The sequence below is a fragment of the Lactuca virosa genome, chromosome 9 (genome assembly GCF_052849685.1).
Source record: "Lactuca virosa cultivar CGN04683 chromosome 9, Lactuca_virosa_CGN04683_v6, whole genome shotgun sequence".
NCBI classification, from domain to species: Eukaryota; Viridiplantae; Streptophyta; class Magnoliopsida; order Asterales; family Asteraceae; genus Lactuca; species Lactuca virosa.
In genome coordinates this window covers 228,258,338-228,283,810 of record NC_136434.1, presented here as the reverse complement: position 1 = coordinate 228,283,810, position 25,473 = coordinate 228,258,338, and the positions used below count along the sequence as shown (strand labels likewise).

Below are 25,473 nucleotides of genomic sequence, written 5' to 3'. Positions count from 1 at the left end.
CGAAGCAAAGACCATATATAATTCAACAAAAATGGTCAATTAATCTAAACTAAATACTACAAAACAAAGTAAAAACAAGCATATATACAAACAATTAACACCATATAACTAAGAATGAAACTAGAAGACCAAATGAACTTCTACATCGCCTTATGCCTTACCGATTCACACGATGACGTACTCATGAGTATTTTAAAAACCCCCTATATTTGATTGTCACATGCTGTGACCCGAATTATTTAAGAGGATCTGCTTGTCATAATGTGCCTCAATGCACCGCCACTAAGTGAATTAGCAAATAAGTGTGTTCTCAATAGTTCTAAAGTTTCACAAATTAGTGACACCACATGTAAACGGGGTATAAGCCGTTAAAACTTTGAACTTGACCATGTATTGTGACAAAAAAGTTAAAGGCATTGTAGATATGAGAAGAAAGATGAGAGAAAAATGCATGAAAATGACCCTAAAAACCTAAATGAGAATGAAAAAAAAAAGAAAAAAAATCTTTTTGTATTTTTAGTGTTTTGAATTTTTTATGCAATGCAAAAAAAAAATTATTTGATTATCACAAGCATACATACAAATGATTAACAACATATAACTAAGAATGAAACTAGAAGACCAAATGAACTTCTACATCACCTTATGACTTACCGATTCACACAATGACGTACTCACGGGTATTTTAAAAACGCCCTATATTTGATTATCACCTGCTGTGACCTAAATTATTTAAGAGGAGTTGCTTATCATAATATGCCTCAATGCACCGCCACTAAGTGAATTAGAAAATAAGTGTGTTCTCAATAGTTCTAAAGTTTCGCAAGTTAGTGGCACCACATGTAAATGGGGTATAAGCAGACAAACTTTGAACTTGACCGTGTATTGTGACAAAAAGTTAAAGGCATCTAGAGATGAGAAGAAAGAGGAGAGAAAAATGCATTAAAACGACCCTAAAAACCTAAATGAGAATGAAAAAAAAAAGAAAAACAATCTTTTTGTATTTTTTATGCAATGCAAAAGAAATTAATTTTTTTAAATTGAAATGCAAATGCAACTTAAAAATAAGTAGAAAGCAAAATCTTTTTTTATGCAATGAATGGAATGCAATGGAATTCACCTCTCCCCGAGCTTAAAATGATGCATCGTCCCCGATACTTGGGAAGAGAATGGGACAATTTATTGAGGAGGATCTTGAGGTGGGTGTTGGGACGGATATAGTGGAGGATATTGGTAAGGGTATTGTTGTTTGTATTGTGATGAAAATGGTGGAGGGTATTATGGATATTGAGCTTAGTAAGGTGGCCGCATTGGTTGACCACCCATACAAAGCACTCGATGTATGTCAGACATAAGAGTGTCCATGTGTTGGTTGTGGGCTTGTTGGCTCTCTCTATAGGAATAGAAATCCTCTCTCATCTCAACCATCTCGGTATTCATCTCACGAACACTGTTATAGAGGTCAGAATTGTCACGATGTAAATGCCTATTGTCAGCATGCAACCTTTGAAATTCTTGCATGTACATGTCATGGTAAGGGTGCATGACAGGCTCTTGCTACACTGGCGCGGCAACATCGCGAATCGGCTCATCCCCACTAGACTTAGATTCCGGTTGAGGTTGAGGTAATGGAACGCCTAAATTTGATCTGAGAGCCCAATTTGTGTTGTGGACAGGATCGGAAAAATCAAGAAGATGGGTATTATGATCATCAATACAAAGATAATCACAAGTATCAACAGCCCAAATACGGCCTTCTACTGTCATCCGATATAAACACATATTATGGAGAACATCTGTAGTGAAACGAGTTTCTCCGGGAATGACATCGAGACCGGAGGGAAAAAGAATGCCTAGAGCGGGGTGCTTGAGGATGATAGTGATCACACATCCACAATGTAATTGTCGACTTGTGTTGCGGGACAATTTTAACAATTTGAAGATCATCCACAACCCAAAATCTAGAAGGTGTGTCGGATTGTAAATTGTGCACCACAAGAGATCTAATTCTTTTTGGCCTATCTTGCTTATCTCATGTTGAGGGAGAATAGTGGAAGCAAGGATACGATGAGTGACCTTAAGGACAGGATGAACGATACTTGACGCCTTGGTTGAGCTTTCAACATAGCTCAATCTTGCAATTCATGCCCAAAAATCTTGTATATCTTCGTAGAAAAGAACATTCGTGTATTGGAATGGCCCATAAGTATTGGCATTTAGGGCACCAATGAGTTCACAGATTTGATTTTTGTGCAAATGATAGTTGCGACTGAATGCTCAGAAAGAAAGATATCCTGTTTGGTGATCATAAGAAACATATGACAACAATTCAAGAGTGGGTTGTACATAACCAATATCATGAAGTAACAATAAACCCTCCCATCCAATATGATGAAACAAGGTGCGAACTTGATTGTGAATATCAAGGGAATAAAGAGCGGGAATATTCACGAATCTCTGCGCTGCTCGCTTACGAGTGAGGAGATTATAAAATTTAGCTTCTTGTTCGGGATTTAAAAATTTTAAATCACCGGAATATTGGCATGGGAGGTTTGGACCATGTTGACTCTCAACTATATAGCATTTGGATTTTCCCTTGTTACCCCCACGAGATGATGAAGCCACGAGAGATACGAAATTTAGACACAAAAATTTGACTTTGAAGCTCAATAAACCAACATTTGGAAGAATTAACACATCATGGAGACTCAATTGGGTAATTTAAGCACAAAAGTTTGACTCTTAAGCACAATGCACAATGAATTCAAGGGACTAACACATAATTAACGCTCAATTTCACAGTTGGAGCACAAAGATTACAAATTTTATGACGAACAATGCAAAGTCAAAGAATTGGAAAGAGAATACCCGATTTGGAGCTTGTAACTCGAAATTGATACTTGAAATCACTTGCAATCTCTTCCACAATGCCTCCCAAGCTTATCATACAAAGAAATTGAAGAAAGTAAGCCAAAATTTTCAGACCTGTTTTTCTAGGGTTCATCCAAAAATCCGAAAATCACCATTAAAATGGTGTTTTGGAGTTGCTTGAGTGTAAGGAAGACGAAAGGGGGTGAAAAATCATACATTGCTTGCTTAATTCCTTGGAAAATCGAAGATTGGAGTGAAGTGTATGGTGCATGTGTGCGTTCGGCAAGAGAAAACAGAAGGGAGAAGCAACGACGTGAAAAAAAATGAGGAAAGAAGGAGCACTTTTCGATTATGTCAAAGCTGGAAATAACTTAATTTTTGACTTGCACACATTACATGGGCCGTGCAAAGCTAAGATGAAATTTACGCGGTCTGTGCACGACTAAAACCAGCCCAGTTGTTGTGCATTACACGCCCGTGTAATGCATAGGCTTACCATTACATGGGTCGTGAAATATTCTGGAAAATGGCCCAAAAATATTTTTATTTTGAAAACCGCTCACTTCCACTCCTCATAAACACTATTTTTAGACTCCTCTAAATGATTTAAGCACATTGGAACACAAAAAATTGAAAAAAAATGTATGTACGAAACTTTTACAAAAATGAGCAAAATACCCCCGAGTTGCCTCTCGGGTAGCTGCCCTTGTTTTAAGTCGTTGGCTCGATATGGACCCTAATAATTTATCACTCTTGGTATTATGGATCCTCGAATTCCTCCACTTCCTCATTCTTGACTTCAAATCCCTCATAATAAGGTTTCAAACAGTGCCCGTTTACCTTAAATGTCTTCCCGGTTTTCTCACTTCTGATTTCTAGTGCACCGTGCTCAAAAACATTAGTAACAACAAATTGTCCGACCCAACAGGACCTTAATTTACCATGAATTAATTTTAAATGAGAGTGGTAAAGCAATACCATTTGTCCTTTTTCGAATACCTTGCGAGAAATCATCTTGTCGTGGTATGCTTTTGTCTTTTCCTTGTAAAGAGCTTCATTCTCATAAGCTTCATTATAGATCTCCTCAAGCACTTGTATGTCAAGCTTCCTTTTCTTTCTTGATTTATCGAGATTCATTTGAACTACTTGACTGTCCAATAAGCTCGATGCTCTAACTGAACTAGTAATCGACATGGTTTTACAAAGACAGTGTGGTATGGAGACATCCCAATTGGAGTTTCGAATACAGTGCGGTATGCCCGCAAAGCATCATGAAGACAGGTATTCCAATCTTTTCTTGATGTATTCATTTTTTTCTCCAAAATACCCTTTATTTGTCGATTTCTCACTTCTGCTTGGCCATTTTTTTGTGGGTGGTATGCTGTGGAAACTTTATGAGTGACACCGTACTTCTTCAAAACACTTCCCAACATACGATTTCAAAAATGTAAACCACGATAACTAATTAAGGCTTTTGGAACTCCAAATCTAGAAAAATGTTAGCCTTCAAGAAATCTATCACAACTTTTGAATCATTAGTACGGGTGGCTTTTGCTTCCACCCCCTTAACCCCATTTTAGTTTGTGAAAATTTTGATGTTTGGGGAATTTGATTCTTTGAGCTTAAAGAACCCATCTTTTGACACTTATAATAGCTTGCACAGAAAACATAAGAGTCATGGAAGATACTTGGCCAGTAAAATACAATATCTAATACTTTTCTTGCAGTTCTTTGAGTACCAAAATATACTCCACAAGCATAAGAGTGACAAAATGCTAAGATAGCAGATACCTCATGTTAGTCAACACATCATTTTATCATTTGATTAGCACAGTATTTCCAAAAATATGGCTCATCCCATACATACCTCTTGGCTTCTTTCTTAATCTTGTCTTTTTGCCAATGAGTCAAGTCCGGTGGAAGTTATTTTTTGACAATGTAGTTGACAATATCGGTATACCACGGGGCGAATTTTGCTGAAAATAGATTCTCATCAGGAAATGCATCATGAATGGGAGTTGAGTCATCGGGAGAGACAATCCTACTAAGATGGTCATCCACAAGGTTTACCTTTCCGCTTTTCTCATTGGCTTCAATATCAAATTCTTGTAAGAGTAAAACCCATCGAATGAGCCTAGGCTTCGAATCCTTCTTTATAAGTACGTATCTAATAACTGCATGATTAGAATAAACAATCACTTTAGAACCTAACAAATATTGACGTAATTTTTCTAATTCAAAGACAATTGAAAGTAATTATTTCTCAGTTGTTGAGTAGTTGGCTTGTGCACTATCAAGTGTCTTTGAGACATAATAAATTACATGAGGAACTCGATCTTTTCTTTGCCTCAATACTGCACCAGCCGCATGATTGCTAGCATCACACATGATTTTAAATGGCAAACTCCAATCCAGTGATTGAAGTATTGGTGCTGAAATTAACAACTCCTTCAACTGATCAAAAACTTGCTTGCATTCCTTGGAAAATTCAAATTCTGCATATTTTTGTAGGAGCTCACATATATGATGAGATATCCTGGAAAAATCCTTGATGAATCTTCTATAAAAACCTGCATGACCAAGAAACGAACGTACCTCACGAACACAAGTGGGATAAGGTAAAGACTTAATAACATCAATTTTTGCTTTGTCTACCTCTAGACCCTTAGAAGACACAATATGACCAAGTATGAGACCGTTGTCAACCATAAAATGACACTCTTCATAATTCAAAACAAAGTTGGTCTCAATACATCTTTGCAAAATCTTTTTTAAATTACCCAAACATTTGTGAAAGGAATTACCATAAACAGTGCAATCGTCCATAAACACTTCAATGATTTCCTCAACATACTCTGAAAAATACTTACCATGCACCTTTGAAAAGTGGCGGGGGCATTGCAAATCCCAAAAGGCATCCGTCTATATGAAAATGTTCCGAAGGGACATATGAAGGTGGTCTTTTCCTGATCCTTGGGTGCAACGAGTATTTGGTGAAAATCGGAATACCCATCCAAATAACAATGGTGTGTTTTTCCCGCTAGCCTTTCCAACATCTGATCAATGAAAGGAAGTGGAAAATGATCTTTTCATGTCGAGGCATTGAGTCTTCTATAGTCTATGCAAACTCTCCACTCATTTTGCACACAAGTAGGGACTAATTCACCTTGGTTATTCTTTGTAACAATAATACTTCTCTTCTTTGGTACAACTTGGACCAGGCTTACCCATTTGCTATCCGAAATAGGATAGATCATTTCCGCATTCAACAACTTCATAATTTCTTTCTTCACAACCTCCATCATTGGAGGGTTCAAACGCCTTTGAGCTTTTAGGGAAGGCTTGTAATCTTCTGCCATAAGGATTTTGTGCATACAAAGTGTAGGACTTAGCCATTTGATGTCGGCTATAGTCCACCCAATAGCTTCCTTGTATTCCTTTTAAGTGGTGACAAGCTCTTCTTATATTTTGTTGTCAACTTGGCGGAAATGATCACAAGTAAAGTCCCTTTCTCTCCAAGATAAGCATACTTGAGACGCTCCGGTAAAGTCTTGAGTTCCAATTAAGGTGCCTACACAATAGAAGCAACAAGTTTCTCATTAGGAATCAATAATTTCAATCTTGGAACATCAAACCTCATTTTTTATTTTGATCCATGCAAGATACAACTTCCATAATCTCTTCATCGATTTTGAATTGCTTAGAATAGTGTCTAATCCCATAACTATAATTGGTATGTACTTGACCCGACTTGGTATGGTCCATTTGGGTTGCATGGCATCGGAACATTTGGATAGACTTTTTGTGAGAAGAGGTTATTTATGATTTATATTAATATATTATAAGTTCTAATATATTAATATGAAATCATATTATTTAATTAGTATTGATCAAGAATTAATTTGGAATTAATTTAGTGATCAAAAGAGGCTAATTAAATATGGACTCTTATATATATATGGAATGGGCCAAGGTTTATTTAGGATGGGCTAAGAGTGTATGGAAGTCCATGGATAGTCCATGGAGCTTTTAACCCATGGATCCTATGTAAATGAAAGGTCATGGGTATTAGGGTTTACATGGATGTAACCCTAATCCTCCATAATATATAAAGGAGTCCTTGGTTCACAAAATTGGCACTAGTGTGTGTACACAAGAGGGCTAGCCGATTTGAGCATAATAACCTTTCTCTCTCAAATTATTTCAAATGTTGGTGATGTTATGTGAACCATTTGAGGTGTCACACTTGAGGCACTAGGTTCTTAAGCTCCATGGAATCAAGCTACAACAAAGAGGTATGTCATTCTACTAGATTTTATATTACTTGTACTTCATATTATGCTAGTTAGGATGGAACCTTGGAATTTTGAATATTTGCAAGTATAATAGAGAAAACATAGATCCAAGGTTTATAGGGTTGCATGTACACCATAGGAGTGTTAGAATGCTCAAAACCCATCAGTAGTATCAGAGCCTAGGGTTGTTTTCAATTATACTTGATGCTACATGTTTTTCCAAAAGTTGAAATTCTGCATTTTTGCATCTAACTGCTCACCATGACGTGGCAGTCTTTACCACGACGTGGTGATGCCCCTGTATGCAGAATTCGGGGTTTTGCTTGGTATTGGATGAGGATCATTACCCTAAACTGTTTTTTGAACCTTAAAACCTGTTTTTGATGTGGTAATGATTATGCTAATCCAATTTCAAAGGTTATTATCAAAATTTCAAGCTTTATATGTGTTTATATGATTCTTGAAATTGTTGATATGATTGTTCATAAACTTATGAGTTTTAGTAGATCATAGGAATTATTTGCAAATTGTTGTTAGTTAATTCTTGATCTAAATGTGTATTTAATGGAGTCCATAATTTGTCCTCAAGTTGTGGATTACCAAAAGTTTTTCTTTAAAAGATCCATTAAAATGCATAGGTTACAAAAGTTGAAGAGTCTTTTGTTTTATGAACTCCATAACTTGTCCTCAAGTTATGGATGTTCAAGAGTCTCTTCATTAAAGTTTTTAAAACCTTAATTAAACTCATAAGTTATGAAAATCCAAAAGTTTTTGAATAGTTCAAAACTTGCCTTCAAGTTTTGGAATTTGTAAAGTTTCCCCTCATGATTACTTTAATTCCAAGTTAAGCCCTTAGATTTTTAAAAGTTAAAATTCAACCCTTATACTTTATAGTATTATAAGTTAATAATATATATATGTATAAGAGCAAGTCAGTCATACCGTTAGTAGGCCTCATTCACGAAGCCGGTCTATAAGGGGGTATATGGTTACTGCCTATAAAGTGGCAGTTTAATGGGTGTCCACTCTCACCCATTGCTTCTTTGACTGGTGGAGGGTCGTTAGCCGAACGGGTTTGACAGGACTATAATTCTCCCTTCCTTAAAAGTATTAATGATAAATACTAAGTAACTAAACACTTATAAATTCCCAATCTTAGTTACTTAGGAAAATGTGAATTTGGTGCTAACCCATGAAATTACACTTTGCACTTTGCTTAAGTCGATTAGTGGAGCGCGTGTGGGTAACCAACACACTAACTTGATTTAACAAGGTAGGCAAAGGGTGACTTAAGGTTTATCATAGATCGGTGGAGCGCGTGTGGTTAACCGGCACATCGATTAGGTGATAAATATTAAGGGTACCAAGTCAATTTGCATGGTTATTCACACCTTGTTTTGTGATCCTCGGCATCCTAGTCACAAAACCTGAAGGGCACAATCGAGATTAAAACATGCCATTAAAAAGTTCAATGAATCTCAAAAGATCCAGGAGTTTCAAACCAATTAAAACCTAATTCCTATTTCGTTTTTCATGGTGGAAATTGGTAAATCGGCATTCGCCTACCTTCAAATATTTTATAGCTTGGATTACGGCATCCCTCTTCCAAGTTATAAAAGTATTGTGTTGGGTCCTAGCCTTAATATTTCATATTGGGTGTTATACTAAGGATTTAAATCAACTAACTTGAAGATCTCCCATTGTAGATGTCTGGTTCAGACAACTATGATCTTCCCAAATCCCTTGGAACAAGCTTTCCTAATGAAGATGATGTTCCATGGTTGGATAATGGAAATCATACTTCTCTTCCTCCACCTCCTCCAATTATTCTCCCTAACCCACAAGTTCTTGAATAGTTCAAGGTCACTCAAGCCCTATTGGCAAGCAAGGTCTATGTGTGATCACATCTTGGAGATGAAGTCATATATTGACAAGTCGGGAGAGTTAAGTGTCAAAGTCTTGAGAAAGTTGGATGTCCAATCACTTTCTAAGTCACATAGTGAGTTCCTTTGGGACTACTATGAAACAGACTATGACATGACCCTTAATGATCTTACCTATTTGCTTGATGCTGCTGAATCAGAAATGATTTGGAGCACCGGTAAAGCAAATTTGGTTGAAAAATCAACTTCCCAAACTTCCATGGACATTGACAATGGTGACACTGGAAATCCAGAAGGCTTTCTCTTCCCAATGGAAAGGGATCTGCCATAGTCAACCGGGTTGACCAAATGGTAAAGAGAAAGGCTAAGTTTGTGATAGTCCCGTGTACCATTTCCAAAGAGTCCATATGCTTATATTGCCAAAGGAAGGGGAATTGGTTACGAAACTGCCCTATTTACCTGAAGGATCATAAGGTTGGTAAAGTCAAGAGTTTGACTCTACTTCAGGTAAAGTCCACTATCTAACTCTATTAAGTTCCTATTTGAGATTCTTATACATTATGTGACTAGTTCGCATGTTGATGTTTTAAGAATCAAAGAAAAGAGGAAGCTTAAAGGAAGTATATGTTGATTCTGATCGCAAAGATGGATTTCGATCGCATGGTTCGTTGATCAGAATTTTGAGCAGTTGCTTAAGAGTTATGATATATTGCCTAGGAATAGATAACAACAAGTTTTCATATGCATTTGCATGGTAAGGATAAGTTTTTCCGCAAAGTTTTAAAATAAAAGAAAAGGTTTTAATTTTATTTATCCTTACAGTGGCATTTGTGAAGAATTGTTGTTTATATGGTTCCATTGATAGAAATATTTGAAAATGGATTTGATTCTTTTGTTTGTGGTAGTGTCTAAATTTACCAAATAAGGAAAGATTCTCATCACCCAAGTTTTTCATTGGATCGAAACTTGGAATCATGCAAGTTGTATGATGAATGAGAATTTTCATCTTTGGAAAATTAAGACTAATTCCTTGTTCACATGTATATGTGAGTCAAGTGAAGGACTAAGGGATCGAGTAGACATTCTTGTGCATCTATAAGACTATTCGTCATGATTTACTAAAGTGTAGTAAATATGGTTATACGTACAAGTTTAAGTATAATTATGAAACATTGACAAAGTTTCGATGTATGGCAGAACGAATGAGAAGAATCAAATTAGGCAGAAAGATAAAAGTTTCTCAAATCTGAAAAGATGGAAGAGTGCTTTAGTATCATGTTTATGATCATCTTGATGATTGTGAGACCATATCACAATTCATCCTCTAAGGACATCTTAGTGCTTTCTTATGGATAAGAAGAGGAGTCATGAATTGTTGAAATGGTTAAATCAAGCAGATGAGTCATACTTCGTTCCAAACCAATTCTTAGAGTCATAATCCAAGATTGTAACTTGAGTGACATATCTTAAAGAAGGTTTATAACACTTGTGAAATGTAAGAGTAAATTGTTTCCTACTCTTGTACATTTGAAATTGGTAAGTTGTGATGTTTTGGATAAAACAAAGACCAACTAAGACCAATCGTGTAAAGTGTTATCTTGATAAGAATCCGTACTAACTCTTGAGTATTTGTTTTGTCAAGGAATGGTTCTTGACAAGAGAAACTTATATGTCAAGAGGAAAGTGGGAGTCTTAAAGGTCTTGAAAGTCTCAAGAACTAATCAAGGATAAAACATATAGTTTATCACTAGCACACGACTTGAGGTTTGTAACCTATCGTGTTGACATTTCTGTGCCCATTCCAGTTAAAGTTGTCTATGCATCTGAGTTCTACAAGTTCTCAATTGCATAACTACTTGGAAGCAATGGCAGGCCCTTGTGCTGCAAAGTGGCAAGAAGTTAAGATTGCACAAGTCCAGTCCATATGAGTTTGGATTTTTCACTAACCTTGTCTTGTGATTATGGTTTTGACAAATTTATATGGATATGAACACATACACCATAAAATCTAAGTGTCATAAGGTTTCTCTCCGATTCATGAAAATTATGGTGAGGAAACGCTTTCACTAAGTAGATTTTAAGTAGATAGCAATTGTGATATTTGTATTCTCAAAGTCGTTAGTGGAGCGTGTGTGGTTAACCGGCACACTAACATCGACTTGTGAGAAATGGCAAAGGTCTAAACAATTGAGACTATGATTACGGCATCCATTTTCATAGTTCTAAAATTGTTTAGATACACATGTGAGCTATCTAAGGAAAGGTGTATGATTTTGATAAAGTTTTATCAAAGCATCTTGTATCAAAAATCTGAACTTTGATAAAAAAGTCAATAAAGTATTGATTTCTAGAAGTCCAGCTGATCTCTGAGTACATGTCAAAGCTAGTGGGAGCATAAGTGTTATGCTAACAATTATCATGTTAGTGGGAGCATGATAATTATGATAAGTGTTGCAAGTTAGCAATGTTAATTATACAAAAACAAAAAGTTCAATTGGGAAAAGTTGTTTTTCTATAATTAAGGGAGAGGAAATTATACTTCATTTCAATTCTAAAAGCTTAGATTGAGGTTTTAATCATCTTTAGTCAAGGATATATATATATATATATATATATATATATATATATATATATATATATATATATATATGAATTTGTGTTGGAATGGCTCAACATAAGGAAATTCTATATATGGGTCCATTATTTGCATTCTAAAATTCGATTATGATTACGACATCCCTTTCCATAATCTGAATTATGAGAACTTGGCAAATAGAAACAAAAATATTATAGCAGAAGACTAGTGTAGTATCATGTCTTTATGTGAGACATCATGAATCGTATTCCATATGCTTCGGATATAGGATCGTTTGCATGTGCTATAATATTCATTTTTCTATTTTTTCCAAATGCTCAGGGCATTAAGAGGGGAAAAGTCTAGAATTGGATATGACTAAAATGATTTAGCAATTGTCGAGGACAATCTAAGGTTTACCAAAGATTGGTTGCTCAGGGACAGTTGGAAGTATAGTGTTAATTTTGGAAGGACCATATTGACATATTCTAAAAAGAGGCAACTCTTGTTTAGAAGTGATAGTCAATTGTTTCCATAGGTGGAAGTTATTCAATCCGTGTAAGATGAGAAAACTTAATGCAAGAAGGATGTTCAAAGCAATGTACTTTGAATTTGAGACTTCGTTTCCATGGAATGTTCTCCATTGGAATACTCTGTAATGATTGTTAATAAGTCTCTTGTGACTTTGTGCATAATCATTACAAGAGGATCAGTGCATATAAGTTTAAAATCTAACAGATTTCGGTAAATGGTAGGAATTTGGAATTCTTGCATTTGGGGTAAGGATTTGGGATTGTGAAATAAGAATCATTGGAAGTATGTTCAATCGATCTATTTCACAAAGTAAAGATCATAGACAAACTTAGTATGCATACTTGGTGTATGGCATAACTAATGTTTGGATAAATATAGTGTGCATACTTGGTGTATGGCATAACTAATGTTTAGAAAACATAGTGTACATGCTTGGAGCATGGGACAACTGTTGTTTTAATTCAAGTATTAAGTTGATAAATTTGAAACAGTATGCAATGTATAATGTGTAATCAATATGGTGAGAAATAAAAGGTGTTCTATTTATATTCATAAGTTCTGAGACCATATTGGATTCGATTATTCTTGTGTTTCACTTTACATGTTTTGACTTTCAGAATAACTAGGTCATTTTTCCCGAATGACTAAGTTATTCAAACCATCCATAGTCGATAATACGTTGGAAGTAGGTATTAAGGCAAGACTGTCATGAAGCTGGTTTGTAGATGTCTAAGGTGTGGACATAGCAAGAGTTGCTACAACATTCATGAGTGCTCATAAGTTCTGAGTATTAGATTCAACCCACGATCATTTGACACACTTCATGGATTTTATCACGAGTGATCATGAGACGATAATATCTTATATTCTTCAAACCTAGAGATATGAGTTGTTGCCTATGAGTTGGTTATACATTGATTGTACGAAAACGCATTGGTAACTCGATGTTATAAAACGTGCCTTTGTGTATGATTCAACAAGTAGTAGAACAAGCATATGAGTCGAAGTTTATCCATTCCTTTTACCCTTAAAGGGATAAAAGCGATATCTGTAGGCCCCTCGATGATTTAGTGATGACACCCCGAAGTGCTTGGCCAAGCCTGGACTGATTTGATTTGTTCAATTAGTCAGTCGTCATAAATCGAAAGTCAGGAAAAAAAAAGTGGACAGAGAGAATGATGTTAATCCATGTCTCAGTCCATATGATATCTAGAATGGAGGAATATATGATCCCTTATCTAATGGATGCGTCATTGATTTGTTCAGAGTACAGCAACGGCTTTCAAGAGCTACGATTGCCAGTTAGGTTTTGAAGTCATACACAATAATAGTTTTAGACTTATCCAAGTGGGAAACTGTTAGATTAGTGTCTAAGCCCATAACTATAATTGGTATGTACTTGACCCGACTTGGCATGGTCCATTTGGGTTTCATGGCATTGGAACATTTGGATAGACTTTTTGTGAGGAGAGGTTATTTATGATTTATATTAATATATTATAAGTTCTAATATATTAATATGAAATCATATTATTTAATTAGTATTGATCAAGAATTAATTTGGAATTAATTTAGTGATCAAAAGAGGCTAATTAAATATGGACTCTTATATATATATGGAATGGGCCAAGGTTTATTTAGGATGAGCTAAGAGTGTATAGAAGTCCATGGATAGTCCATGGAGATTTTAACCCATGGATCCTATGTAAATGAAAGGTCATGCGTATTAGGGTTTACATGGATGTAACCCTAATACTCCATAATATATAAAGGAGTCCTTGGTTCACAAAATTGGCACTAGTGTGTGTACACAAGAGGGCTAGTCGATTTGAGCATAAGAACCTTTCTCTCTCAAGTTATTCCAAATGTTGGTGATGTTGTGTGAACCATTTGAAGTGTCACACTTGAGGCACTATGCTCTTAAGCTCCATGGAATCAAGCTACAACAAAGAGGTATGTCATTCTACTAGATTTTATATTACTTGTACTTCATATTATGCTAGTTAGGATGAAACCTTGGAATTTTGAATATTTGCATGTATAATAGAGAAAACATAGATCCAAGGTTTATAGGGTTGCATGTACACCATAGGAGTGTTAGAATGCTCAAAACCCATCAGTTTTTCCACTCCATCCTTTTGAAGATTCATGTCTAGAACTAAGGCTAAAACATCAACATTAGTTAAATCAAAACACTCTTTGGTTAATGGTTTAATGACATCCACAAAATTCAAAGATGAAATATCACTTGGATATCTGATAGTATCATAAATATTGAAAATTTTCACCTCCATCAAATTCCATGGACAATGTACCATCATAAACATCAATTTTTGTCTGGGCTGTTTTCAAAAAGGGTCTTCCTAGAAGAATTGAACTCAAATTTGGTGAGTCATCATCATCCATGTCAAGGACATAAAAATCTGCTGGAAATACTAGTTCATTCACTTGGACTAACACATCTTCTATCACACCTTTTGGATGTACTAAAGATCGGTCAGCCAATTGGATGATTACCCCAGTCTTCTTCAATATGCCAATGTTTAAAGTTTTGAAAATAGAATATGGTAAAACATTGATAGAACCTACAAGGTCTAGCATTGCTCATGGAACATGAAGGTTACCTAACTTTCAAGGAACCGTGAAAACACCCGCATCCTTACATTTTTGAGGTAATCTTTTCTGTAACTTTGCAGATATATTTTCACCTACTTTCATAGTTTCATTCCCTTTTAATTTTTTCTTAGATGTGCATAATTCCTTATGGAATTTAGCATACCTAGGGACTTTTTTGATGGCATCAATGAGAGGAATATTTACCTCAACCTTTCTGAACATCTCCATGATTTCATTGTCTTCCCTCTCACGCTTTGACTTGCCCAACCTTATGGGAAGTAGAGGAGGAGTGACTTTTACTTTAAAGGGTACTTGCTTTGAAGGTGCTTTTGACTTCTCATCTTCTTTCTCTAACTCCATCTCCTCTTCTTCTTCAATCATCTTTGAACCATCATATTCTTTACCATTCCTTAAAATGATGGCACATGCACTATGATTTGTGTTCTTTTCGGTTTGTGCGGGTAGTTTGCCTTGTGACTCTAATTTACTCATAGAAGTGGCGAGTTGAGTCGTTTGTTGCTCCAAAATATTGATACTCGCCTTGGTTTCATTTTGAAATGATTGAGTACTTGTTAATAAACTCTTGAAAATGTCTTCTAAAGACAATCCTGAATCGCTTGAACTACTTCCTTGTTGCATGTTTTGAGGTTGGAAATGAGGTTGTTGATGATGGGTTTTGAGCATAACAAACAAAAAACCTATGTGTGTATGCAACCCTAATTTGTAGGATCTATGTTTTCACTATTGGACATGCAAGTATTAAACACAAAATAAAATGTAGAAGACATCTACTATTATTGAAATCATGATAGAAGATAGTAGACATATCTTTAATTTTTATATAGTAATAACAATGTAAATCCAAGATTTGTTGAAGCTTGAGAGCAAGTTTCACAAGTATCACACCTCTAATGGCTCACAAACACACATAGCAATAAGATGATTTATGAGAGAGGAGAGAGGAGGAAAATTTTGGTTTTTCCTTCTAAGGATTGATGGCCAAAATATACAAGGGGTGAGGTCCATATGTAGTGCAACAAGGATACCATGGATAAGCCTTATCTGAATAAAATACTAATATTTCAAACTTGGTAATCATCCACCTCCTTAAATATCCATATAAGATAATCTAGAAACCCTAATTATTATAGGAATTTCATCCATACCCTTCCCTAGGAAGATTCTGGAACCTCTTGCTCAACTATTGAACAATTTTACTTTAGCCCCTACACTTTTAATTAATTCCTTTAATCCTAAAATTAATTCCAAATTAATTTCTGATTAAATATTAATTAAATAATATGATTTCTAATTAATATATTATTTCCATAATACATTAATAAATCATTTATATTAATTTATTATTCCAAATAATAAATTCTTCCTCTTTCTCAATATATCATCCTGTTAGTATGTAGGCAACCCAAAAGGACTATGCTACTATCAATTCAAGTACATACCAAATATAGTTATGGACTTAGACACCTAATCCAACAGTCTCCCACTTGGATAAGTCTAATAACAATAGTTGCAAGTATAACTTCAAAATTGACTAGCAAATGGTAGCTCTCAAAGCCGATGTTGAACTTTGACCCAATCAGTTATGTGTCCTTAGATAAGTGATCAAATATTCCTCCATTCTACAAGATATCGTATGGACATGAGACATGGATTATAAATAATCTCTCTGTCCAAGATTTGTTTCCCAATTTCTGATTTATGACGACTAATTCAGACTACTAATTGAACACATCAATTCAGTCCAGGCTTGGCCAAGCGCTTTAGATGTCATCATCAAATCATCGAGGGGCCCACAAATACCGCTTTTCCCGTTAAGGCAAAAGGAACGGATAAACTTCGACTTATATGCTTGTACTATTTACTCATCAAATCACGCACAACAATACGTTTTATAACATCAAGTTACTGATGCGTTTATGTATTAACAATGCACGACTGACTCGTAAACAACAACGCATATATCTCCGATTCAAGAATATAAGATATTATCATCTCATAATTAATCGTGAAAAAATCCATGAAGTAATTCTTTGAGCACGGGTTTATCCAATACTTAAAATCCCCATTTCAAAAGTACTCATGAATACTGCATCAAACCATTGCTATGTCTAACCCCTTAGACAATCTATACTCTGATTCATGACAGTCTTAATTCATTACTTACTTCCAAAAGTATGATCGACTGTGTATGCTTGAATAATCCAACTATTCGGGAAGTAAAACATGCAAAGTGAAACACAATAATAACATAATTAACTATGCTCTCAAAACTATTGAATATAAATAAAACACTTATTATTTAATCACCATATTAATTAGACTTTATTAATTGTATAATGTTTCGATTAATCAACTAAATACTTGAATTAAACATCAGTCATGCAACGTTCTAAACATGCATACTATGCTTCTCTCTGGTCCTTCCATTGTGAACAAATCGATTGGACATTATTCCAATGATGCTTATTTCACAATGCCTGATTCTAGTCATTACTAGAATGCATTAGAGTTTAACCTTACATGCAATGATCCTTTTGTGATGACGTGGCGTCAAAGTCACCGAGACTTAGCCAACGATGTCACAAAATGCTCCATTAAAACTTTGTTACTTAAAACAGTTTCATGGTTACGAAGTCTCAAATTCAAGATACAATTTTTGAACGCCTTCCTTGGATTAAAGTTTCTAACTCACATGTAGATTCTAATCATCAACTCCCATTATGGAAACATTTTCATATTCCATATGACTATCAATTCTGATCAAGAAATATCCCAATCTGAAAAATGTCACTACAGTCCTTCAAAAATTATACTTCCAACTGTCCACAAGCAACCAATCTTTAGTGAACCTCAGATTGTCCTTTAACAGTTGTTTAACAACTCTGGCCATATCCAGTTCTAGTCCTTTTCCCTCTTAATGCCCTAGGAACTTGAAAAATTAAAAAAAGTGAGTATTATAGCATATGTAATCAATCATATATCTAAAGCATATGGGATTCGATACATAAGGTCTTACATAAAGACCTGATATTTGATCAGTCTCTTGCTATAATATTTCCATATATCGAACTTCCTATGTTGAATCATTTCAACATGATATTTATATATGTTCATGACTAAGTTTCATTAAAATCCTTCAATCTAAACTTTTAGATTTGAAATGAAGTATAAGTGTCCTCTGTTGGGTTTTAATATACTACAACATCTTATGGTGCACATACAACCCTAAATGCCTTGGATTCATGTTTTCTCTAATTATACATGCAATATTGTTTCCAAAGCATTAGTCCTACAACTAGCATACAATTTGACAATTTGAACAATTCAACTAGTTAGATGACTTACCTCTTAGTAGGACTTGTAGTTTTTTGGCCTAAGAAAGCTTGAGAACCTCAAGTGTGATGCCTCTAATGTGTCACAAACACCATATGCAAGAGAAGGCTTGAGAGAATAGACTAGCTATCACCAAATCAATTCTCACTCTATTAGGTATGCATGGGGGCGATTTTAGTGACTATGGGGTCCCTTTTATAGTGTGGTGAAGGCTAGGGTTTCATCTATGTAACCCTAATGTACCATGACCTTCCATATCCCTTAGGCTCCATGGGTTAAACCTCCATGGACTATCCATGGACCATTTAGCCCATCCTAATGGATCATTGGCCTATACTATAAGAATATTTGATTTACATAATCAACCCCGTATATTTAATTAGACTCTTTTGATCACTAAATTAATTCCAAATTAATTCTTAATCAATACTAATTAAATAACATGATTCCTCAATTAATATATTATACTTATAGTATATTAATAAATCATAAATAGCCTTATTCTCAAAAGTCCATCCTATAAAATTGCACTGGTGAAGGCAACCCAAAAGGACCATGCTACAATCAGGTCAAGTACATCCCAGTTATAGTTATGGGCTAAGACACCAAATCCAACAGTCTCCCACTTGGATAAGTCTAATAACTATAGATGCCAATGCGACTCCAGGATCCGACTTAGCAATCGTAAGCTTTCAAAAGCCTCTGTCAAACTCTGACCTACTTAGTGATTGTCCTTAGATAAGTGATCATATATCCTCTTTTCTACAAGATATCAGCTGGACAAATACATGGAACAATGTCATACTTATTGTCCAGCGGTTTGTTTCTCGATTTCCGATTTGTTTGACATAGAACATAATTGAACACATCAATTTAGTTCTGACCGGGCCCGACACATAAGTCAAAACAAAATCATCGAGGGGACCATGATATCACTTTTTAATCCTTTTTAGGATAAAAGGAATAGATAAACTTCGACATTATATGCTTGTACTAACTACTCATTAAATCATGCACACCAATACGTTTTATAACATCAAGTTACTGATGTGTTTTCGTATCATCAATGCACAACCAATTCGTAGTCAAGAACTCATATATATTGGTTTGAAGACTATATGATATTATCATCTCACAATCACTCGTGATAAATTCCATGAAGTGATTCAGGTGAGTGCGGGTTGATCCAATGCTTAAATCTTATTTCACAAGAACTCATGAATGGTGTAGCGGACTTTTGCTATGTTTAAGACCTTAGACATCTACAAGCCAACTCATGACAACCTAGCCTCGTACCTACTTCCAAAGTATGATCGACTGTGGATAGTTTGAATAATCTTATTATTCTAGAAGTCAAAACATGCAAAGTGAAACACAAGAATAATACTAATCATATATGGCCCCAAAACTTTTGAGTGTAAATAAAACACCTTTTATTTAATCGCTATATTGATTACTCATTATTCATTATATAATGTTTCGAATTATCAACTTTATACTTGAATTAAAACAATAGTTATCCCATGCTCCAAGCATGCACACTATGTTTAACTATGGTCCTTTCTTTGTGAAATATATCAATTGTAAACATTTCCAATGACTCTCATTTCACAATTCCAAATCCTTATAGTAAGTGTAAGAATACCAAATTCTTTCCTTTTACTATGATCTGTCAGATTCTAAACTTAAATGCAATAATCCTTTCGTAATGTCAATGCACTATGCCAATGATATTACAAAGTATTCCCTTTTGACACTAGTTATTGAACCAATTCCATGGAAGAGAAGTCTCATATTCAAAGTACATTCCTTTGAACATCCTTCTTGCATTAAGGTTTCTAATCTTACACAGATTTTCCGATTAATTTCCACGTATGGAACATTTCCATAATATCATATGACTAGCACTTCTGAACAAGAGTTACCTCTTCTCAGAACTTGTCAATATTGACCTTCCAACACTTATACTATACTTCTAATTGTCCATAAGCAACCAATCTTTGGTAACCCTCAGATTGTCCTCGACAAATTGCTTAACCATTTTAGTCACATTTCGTTCTAGTCCCTTTTCCCTCTTAATGCCCTAGGCATTTGGAAAATTATAACAGATTAGTATTATAGCATATGTAATCAATCCTATATCCGAAGTATATGGGATATGATTCATAATGTATCACATAAACATCAAGACATGATACTTTACCAGTCTTTCGCTATAATATTTCCACATATAGAATTTCCTTGTTGAATCATTTCAACATAACATTCACATATGTTCATGACTAAATTCAATTAAAAACTTAATCTAAGATTTTAGTTTTGAAATGAAGTATAAAAGTATAAATTCCTCTCCCTTAATTATAGCAAAACAACTTTTCAAACCCTGCAACTTTGCAAATTGAACCTTTTGTTTTTTATAATTAATATTGCTAACTCGCAAAATTTACCATAATAATCATGCTCCCACTAACATGATAATTATATCCTTACCAGCTTAACACTTATGCTCCCACTAGATTTGACATGTACCTAGAAATTAGCTGGACTTCTAGAAATCAATACTTATTGACTTTCTTACAAAAGTTCAAATTTCTGATACTTGGTGCTTAGATAAGTCTTTACCAGACTTCTCAAGCCCATACACTCTTTGCCAGTTCTCACAATTTGAACTATGAAAAGGGATGTCGTAATCATAAACGAATTTGAGAATGCAACCATCACAACTGCTAACTCTAATCCTTTAGAATCTACTTAGTGAAAGCATTTCCTCACAATCATTTCTATGAATCGGAGAGAAACCTTATGACACTTAGATTTTAGTGGTGTATGTGTTCCTATCCATATAAATTTGTCAATCACAACCACTATCTCAAGATAAGGTTTATGACAAATCCAAACTCATATGGATTGAACTTGTTCGATCTTAATTTCTTGCCATCTGGTAGCACAAGAGCCTACCATGTCTTCCAAGTTGTTTAGCATCTCACCCTTACATATCAATGTACTTTCCATTGATTAAGGTGCTTTGCCCTATACATTCAACAGAGAATTCATTTAACTCACATGTATAGTCAACCTTTACTGGAACGGGCACAAAAATAAGAATATGTCAACATGATAGGTTACGAACCTCAAGTCGTGCGCTAGTGATTATAAATAAGTTTACTCTTGATTAGTTCTTAAAACTTTTCAAGATCTTTAAGACTCTCACTGACCTCTTGACATATAAGTATCTCTTTGTCAAGAACCATTACTTGACAAACAAATATTCAAGAGTTAGTGCGATTTCTTATCAAGATAAGCATTTCACACAATTGGTCTTAGTTGTTCTTTGTTTTATCCAAAACATCACAACTTACCAATTTCAAATGTGCATGAGCAAGAACTTTTTCTTACTCCACATTTCATAAGATATGTCACTCACGGTACAATCTTAGAGTATGACTCTAATACTTGATTTTGGAACGAAGTAGGATTCATCTTCTTGATTTAACCATTTCAACAATTCACGATTCCTCTTCTTAGCCATACAAATGCACTAAGATATCCTTAGAGGATCAATTGTGATTTCGTTTTCATAATCATTAAGATGATCATAAAACATGATACTAAAGTAATCTCCCATTTTTTCAGATTGGAGAAACTTTTATCTTTCTGCCTAATTTGATTATTCTCATTCGTTCTGCTATACATTGAAAACTTTTCAATGATTCCGAATTACACTTAAACTAAGCATACCCATATTTACTAAACTTTAGTAAATCATGACGAATAGTCTTATCGATCTTTATGGTGGACCTGAACAGCGCACATCCAAGTGTACCCGATCCCCTAGTTCTTCACTTGACTCACATATACATGTGAACAAGGAATTAGTCTTAATTTCCCAAATATGAAAATTCTCATTCATCATACAATACAAGTTTCATGATTCCAAGTTTCTATCCAATTGAAACTTGGGTAATGAGAATCTTTCCTTATTTGGTAAATTATGACACTACCACAAACGAAAGAATCAAATCCAGATTGAACATTGCTAGAATATACACAAACATCAATTTTCACAAATGTCATTGTAAGGTAACTTTTAAACCAAAATCAAAATTTTATTTACAAAATGCGGAAAACTTTTCCTTACAATGCAATTACAAATGAAAACTATGTTTTATCTATTCCTAAGCAATCTATCATAACTCTTAAGCAGCAGCTCCTAAATCTGATCACCGAACCATGCAATCGAAATTTATTCCTTCGCGATCAGACTCATCATACTGTTCCTTTAACCTTCCTTTGATTCTACAAAACATCAAAATGTAATTACATTACATCATGTATTAAGAATCTCTAATAGGAACTTAATAGAGTTAGATAGTGGACTTACCTGAAGTAGAGTCAAACTTTTTGATTCTACCTTCTCTTAGATCTTCCAGGTTGTCTGGGCAGCTTCACTTCAAATGTCCCTTCAAATGGAAATAGAAACAAATGGCTTCGGGAAGTAGATCTTCCAATCAACTTTGCTTTACCAGTGCGCCAAATCATTTCTGATTTAGCAGCAACAAGCAAATATGTAAGATCAATAAGGGTCATGTCGTGGTCTGTCATATAGTAGTCCTTAAAACTCACTATATGACTCAGGGAGTGACTGAAGAACCCAGTCAACAGCCAACTTCCTCGAGACTTCGACACCCAATTCTCCCAGCATATGCAGACTTTCCATCCTTGGATTTGTTTGCCAATAGGGATTGAGTGACCTTGAACTTTTCAAGTCTTTAAACTTGTGGGTTAGGGAGAATAATTGGAGGAGGTGGAAGAAGTGAAGTATGATTTCCAGTCCCACTACTGCACGACAGCGGGATTAATCTTTCACCTTGATTGCCATGTGGGATATCATCTTCATTAGGAAATTCTTTTCCAAAAGGATAAGGAAGACCATAGTTTTCAGAACTAGACAGCTACGAGGGAGAAATTCAAGTTAGTTAATATTAAGGCTAGGACCCAACACAATATTTTACAATTGCGAAGAGGGATGCCGTAATCCAATTGTAAATATTTGAAGGTAGGTAAATGATGATTTACCAATTTCTACCATGAAAAACGAAATAGATTATTAAGTTTTAATTTGATTTGAAATTCCTAGATCCTTTGAGATTCATTGAACTTTTCAATGGCATGTTTAAATCTCGATTGTGTCGTCTCAAGTTTGTGACTGGGATGCCGAGGATCACAAACAAGGTGTGAATAACCATGCAAATTAGCTTGGTACACCCAATATTACAAATCACCTAATCAATGTGCCGGTTAACCACACACGCTCCATTGATCTATGATTAACAAGCTACCCTTTGACACGCACTGTCAGTCCCAGATTAGTGTGCCAGTTAACCACACACGCTCCACTAATGACTTAACAAGGTGCAAAGTGCAATTTCATGGGATAACACCATTTTCACATTTTTGTTAAAGTAACTAAGATTGGGAATTTAATAAAAGTTTAGTTACTTTATAATTATCACTCTACTTTTAATGAGAATTAATGTCCGATCCTATCCGTTCGGCTAACGACCCTCCACCAGTCAAGGAAGCGGTGGGTGAGAGTGGACACACATTAAACTGTCATTTTATAGGCAGTAACCTTATACCCCCTTATAGACCGGCTTCGTGAATGAGGCCTACTAACGGTAAGACTGACTTATTCTTATACATATATATATATATATATATATATATATATATATATATATATATATATATATAAGTATTAACCTTTAATATTATAATAGTATAAGGGTGTATTTTACACATTTAAAATACTTAATGGTTTAATCTATTAATTAAACTATACTCTTAATTTAATTAAACTTAAACCATGTCATTATGGAATTATTAATTCTCTTTTAATTAAACACTTTAATTAATTTAATAAAGTCCATAAGGTTTGAATTCTAACTTTTAAAATTCTAGGGTTTGGAATTAAAGTATTCTTAAATGTGACTTTACAAATTCCAAAACTGGAGGGCAAGTTTTGAACTCTTCAAAAACTTTTCATTTTCATAACTTATGAGTTTAATGTGGTTTTTATGAAAAACGTTTCATGTTCCATAACTTGAGGACAAGTTATGGAAGACTTTAAAACTATTTAAAAATGAGACTTTTCATTTTCCAAAACCTATGAAAATTTTATGAGTTTTAATGTTCATGAATGAGACTCTTCACATAACTTGATGACAAGTTACAAAAAACCCATTTCAAGAACAATTAGATCAAATTTTTGGATTAACAACAATTATCATATAATTTCCTATTGATCTAATCTAACTCATAATAAAAACAATTTATATCAAATATTACAAATAATCACTTTATTATCTTAGCATTTGACAATTGTCTTTTAAATGGATGAGGATCATCATTACCAATTCAGAAAATACAATTTTTATGTTTACAAAACAATTTGTGGTAATGATCCTATCCATTTCTGGCCAAAAACTCAAATTTCTGCAAACAGCAACACCGACTTGACGAGTTCATAAACTGGACTCGATGAGTTGATGCTTTACTGAGTGGACTCGTCGAGTCTATGTATGGAATCGGCGAGTTCATCTGTCAGACAGCATAAATTCAATTTTTCCAGCTTTGAAAATCAACCAAGCATCAAATATAATAGAAAACAACTCTTGGCTCCGATACCACTGTTGGGTTTTAATATACTACAACATCCTATGGTGCATATACAACCCTAAATGCCTTGGATCTATGTTTTCTCTAATTATACATGCAATATTGTTTCCAAAGCATTAATCCTAGAACTAGCATACAATTTGACAATTTGAATAATTCAACTAGTTAGATGACTTACCTCTTAGTAGGACTTGTAGTTTTTGGCCTTAGAAAGCTTTATCACCTCAAGTGTGATGCCTCTAATGTGTCACAAACACCATATGCAAGAGGAGGCTTGAGAGAATAGACTAGCTATCACCAAATCAGTTCTCACTCTATTAGGAATGCATGGGGGCGATTTTGGTGACTATGGGGTCCCTTTTATAGTTTGGTGAAGGCTAGGGTTTCATCCATGTAACCCTAATGTACCATGACCTTCCATATCCCTTAGGCTCCATGGGCTAAACATCCATGGACTATCCATGGACCATTTAGCCCATCCTAATGGATCATTGGCCCAAACTATAAGAATCTTTTATTTACATAATCAACCCCGTATATTTAATTATTCTCTTTTGATCACTAAATTAATTCCAAATTAATTCTTGATCAATACTAATTAAATAATATGATTCCCTAATTAATATATTATACTTATAATATATTAATAAATCATAAATAGCCTTAT

The 25,473-nt window shown here is 34.6% G+C and overlaps 1 protein-coding gene across 1 annotated transcript; it reads right to left on the bottom strand.

Annotated features, from left to right (window-relative positions):
* Nucleotides 1–3,630: 3,630 nt before the first annotated feature.
* On the bottom strand, nucleotides 3,631–4,065 carry LOC145140372 (uncharacterized). The gene has a single exon (XM_079073884.1). It carries the CDS (start codon nucleotides 4,063–4,065, stop codon nucleotides 3,631–3,633), a length of 435 nt encoding a protein of 144 aa, XP_078930010.1.
* Nucleotides 4,066–25,473: the final 21,408 nt, after the last annotated feature.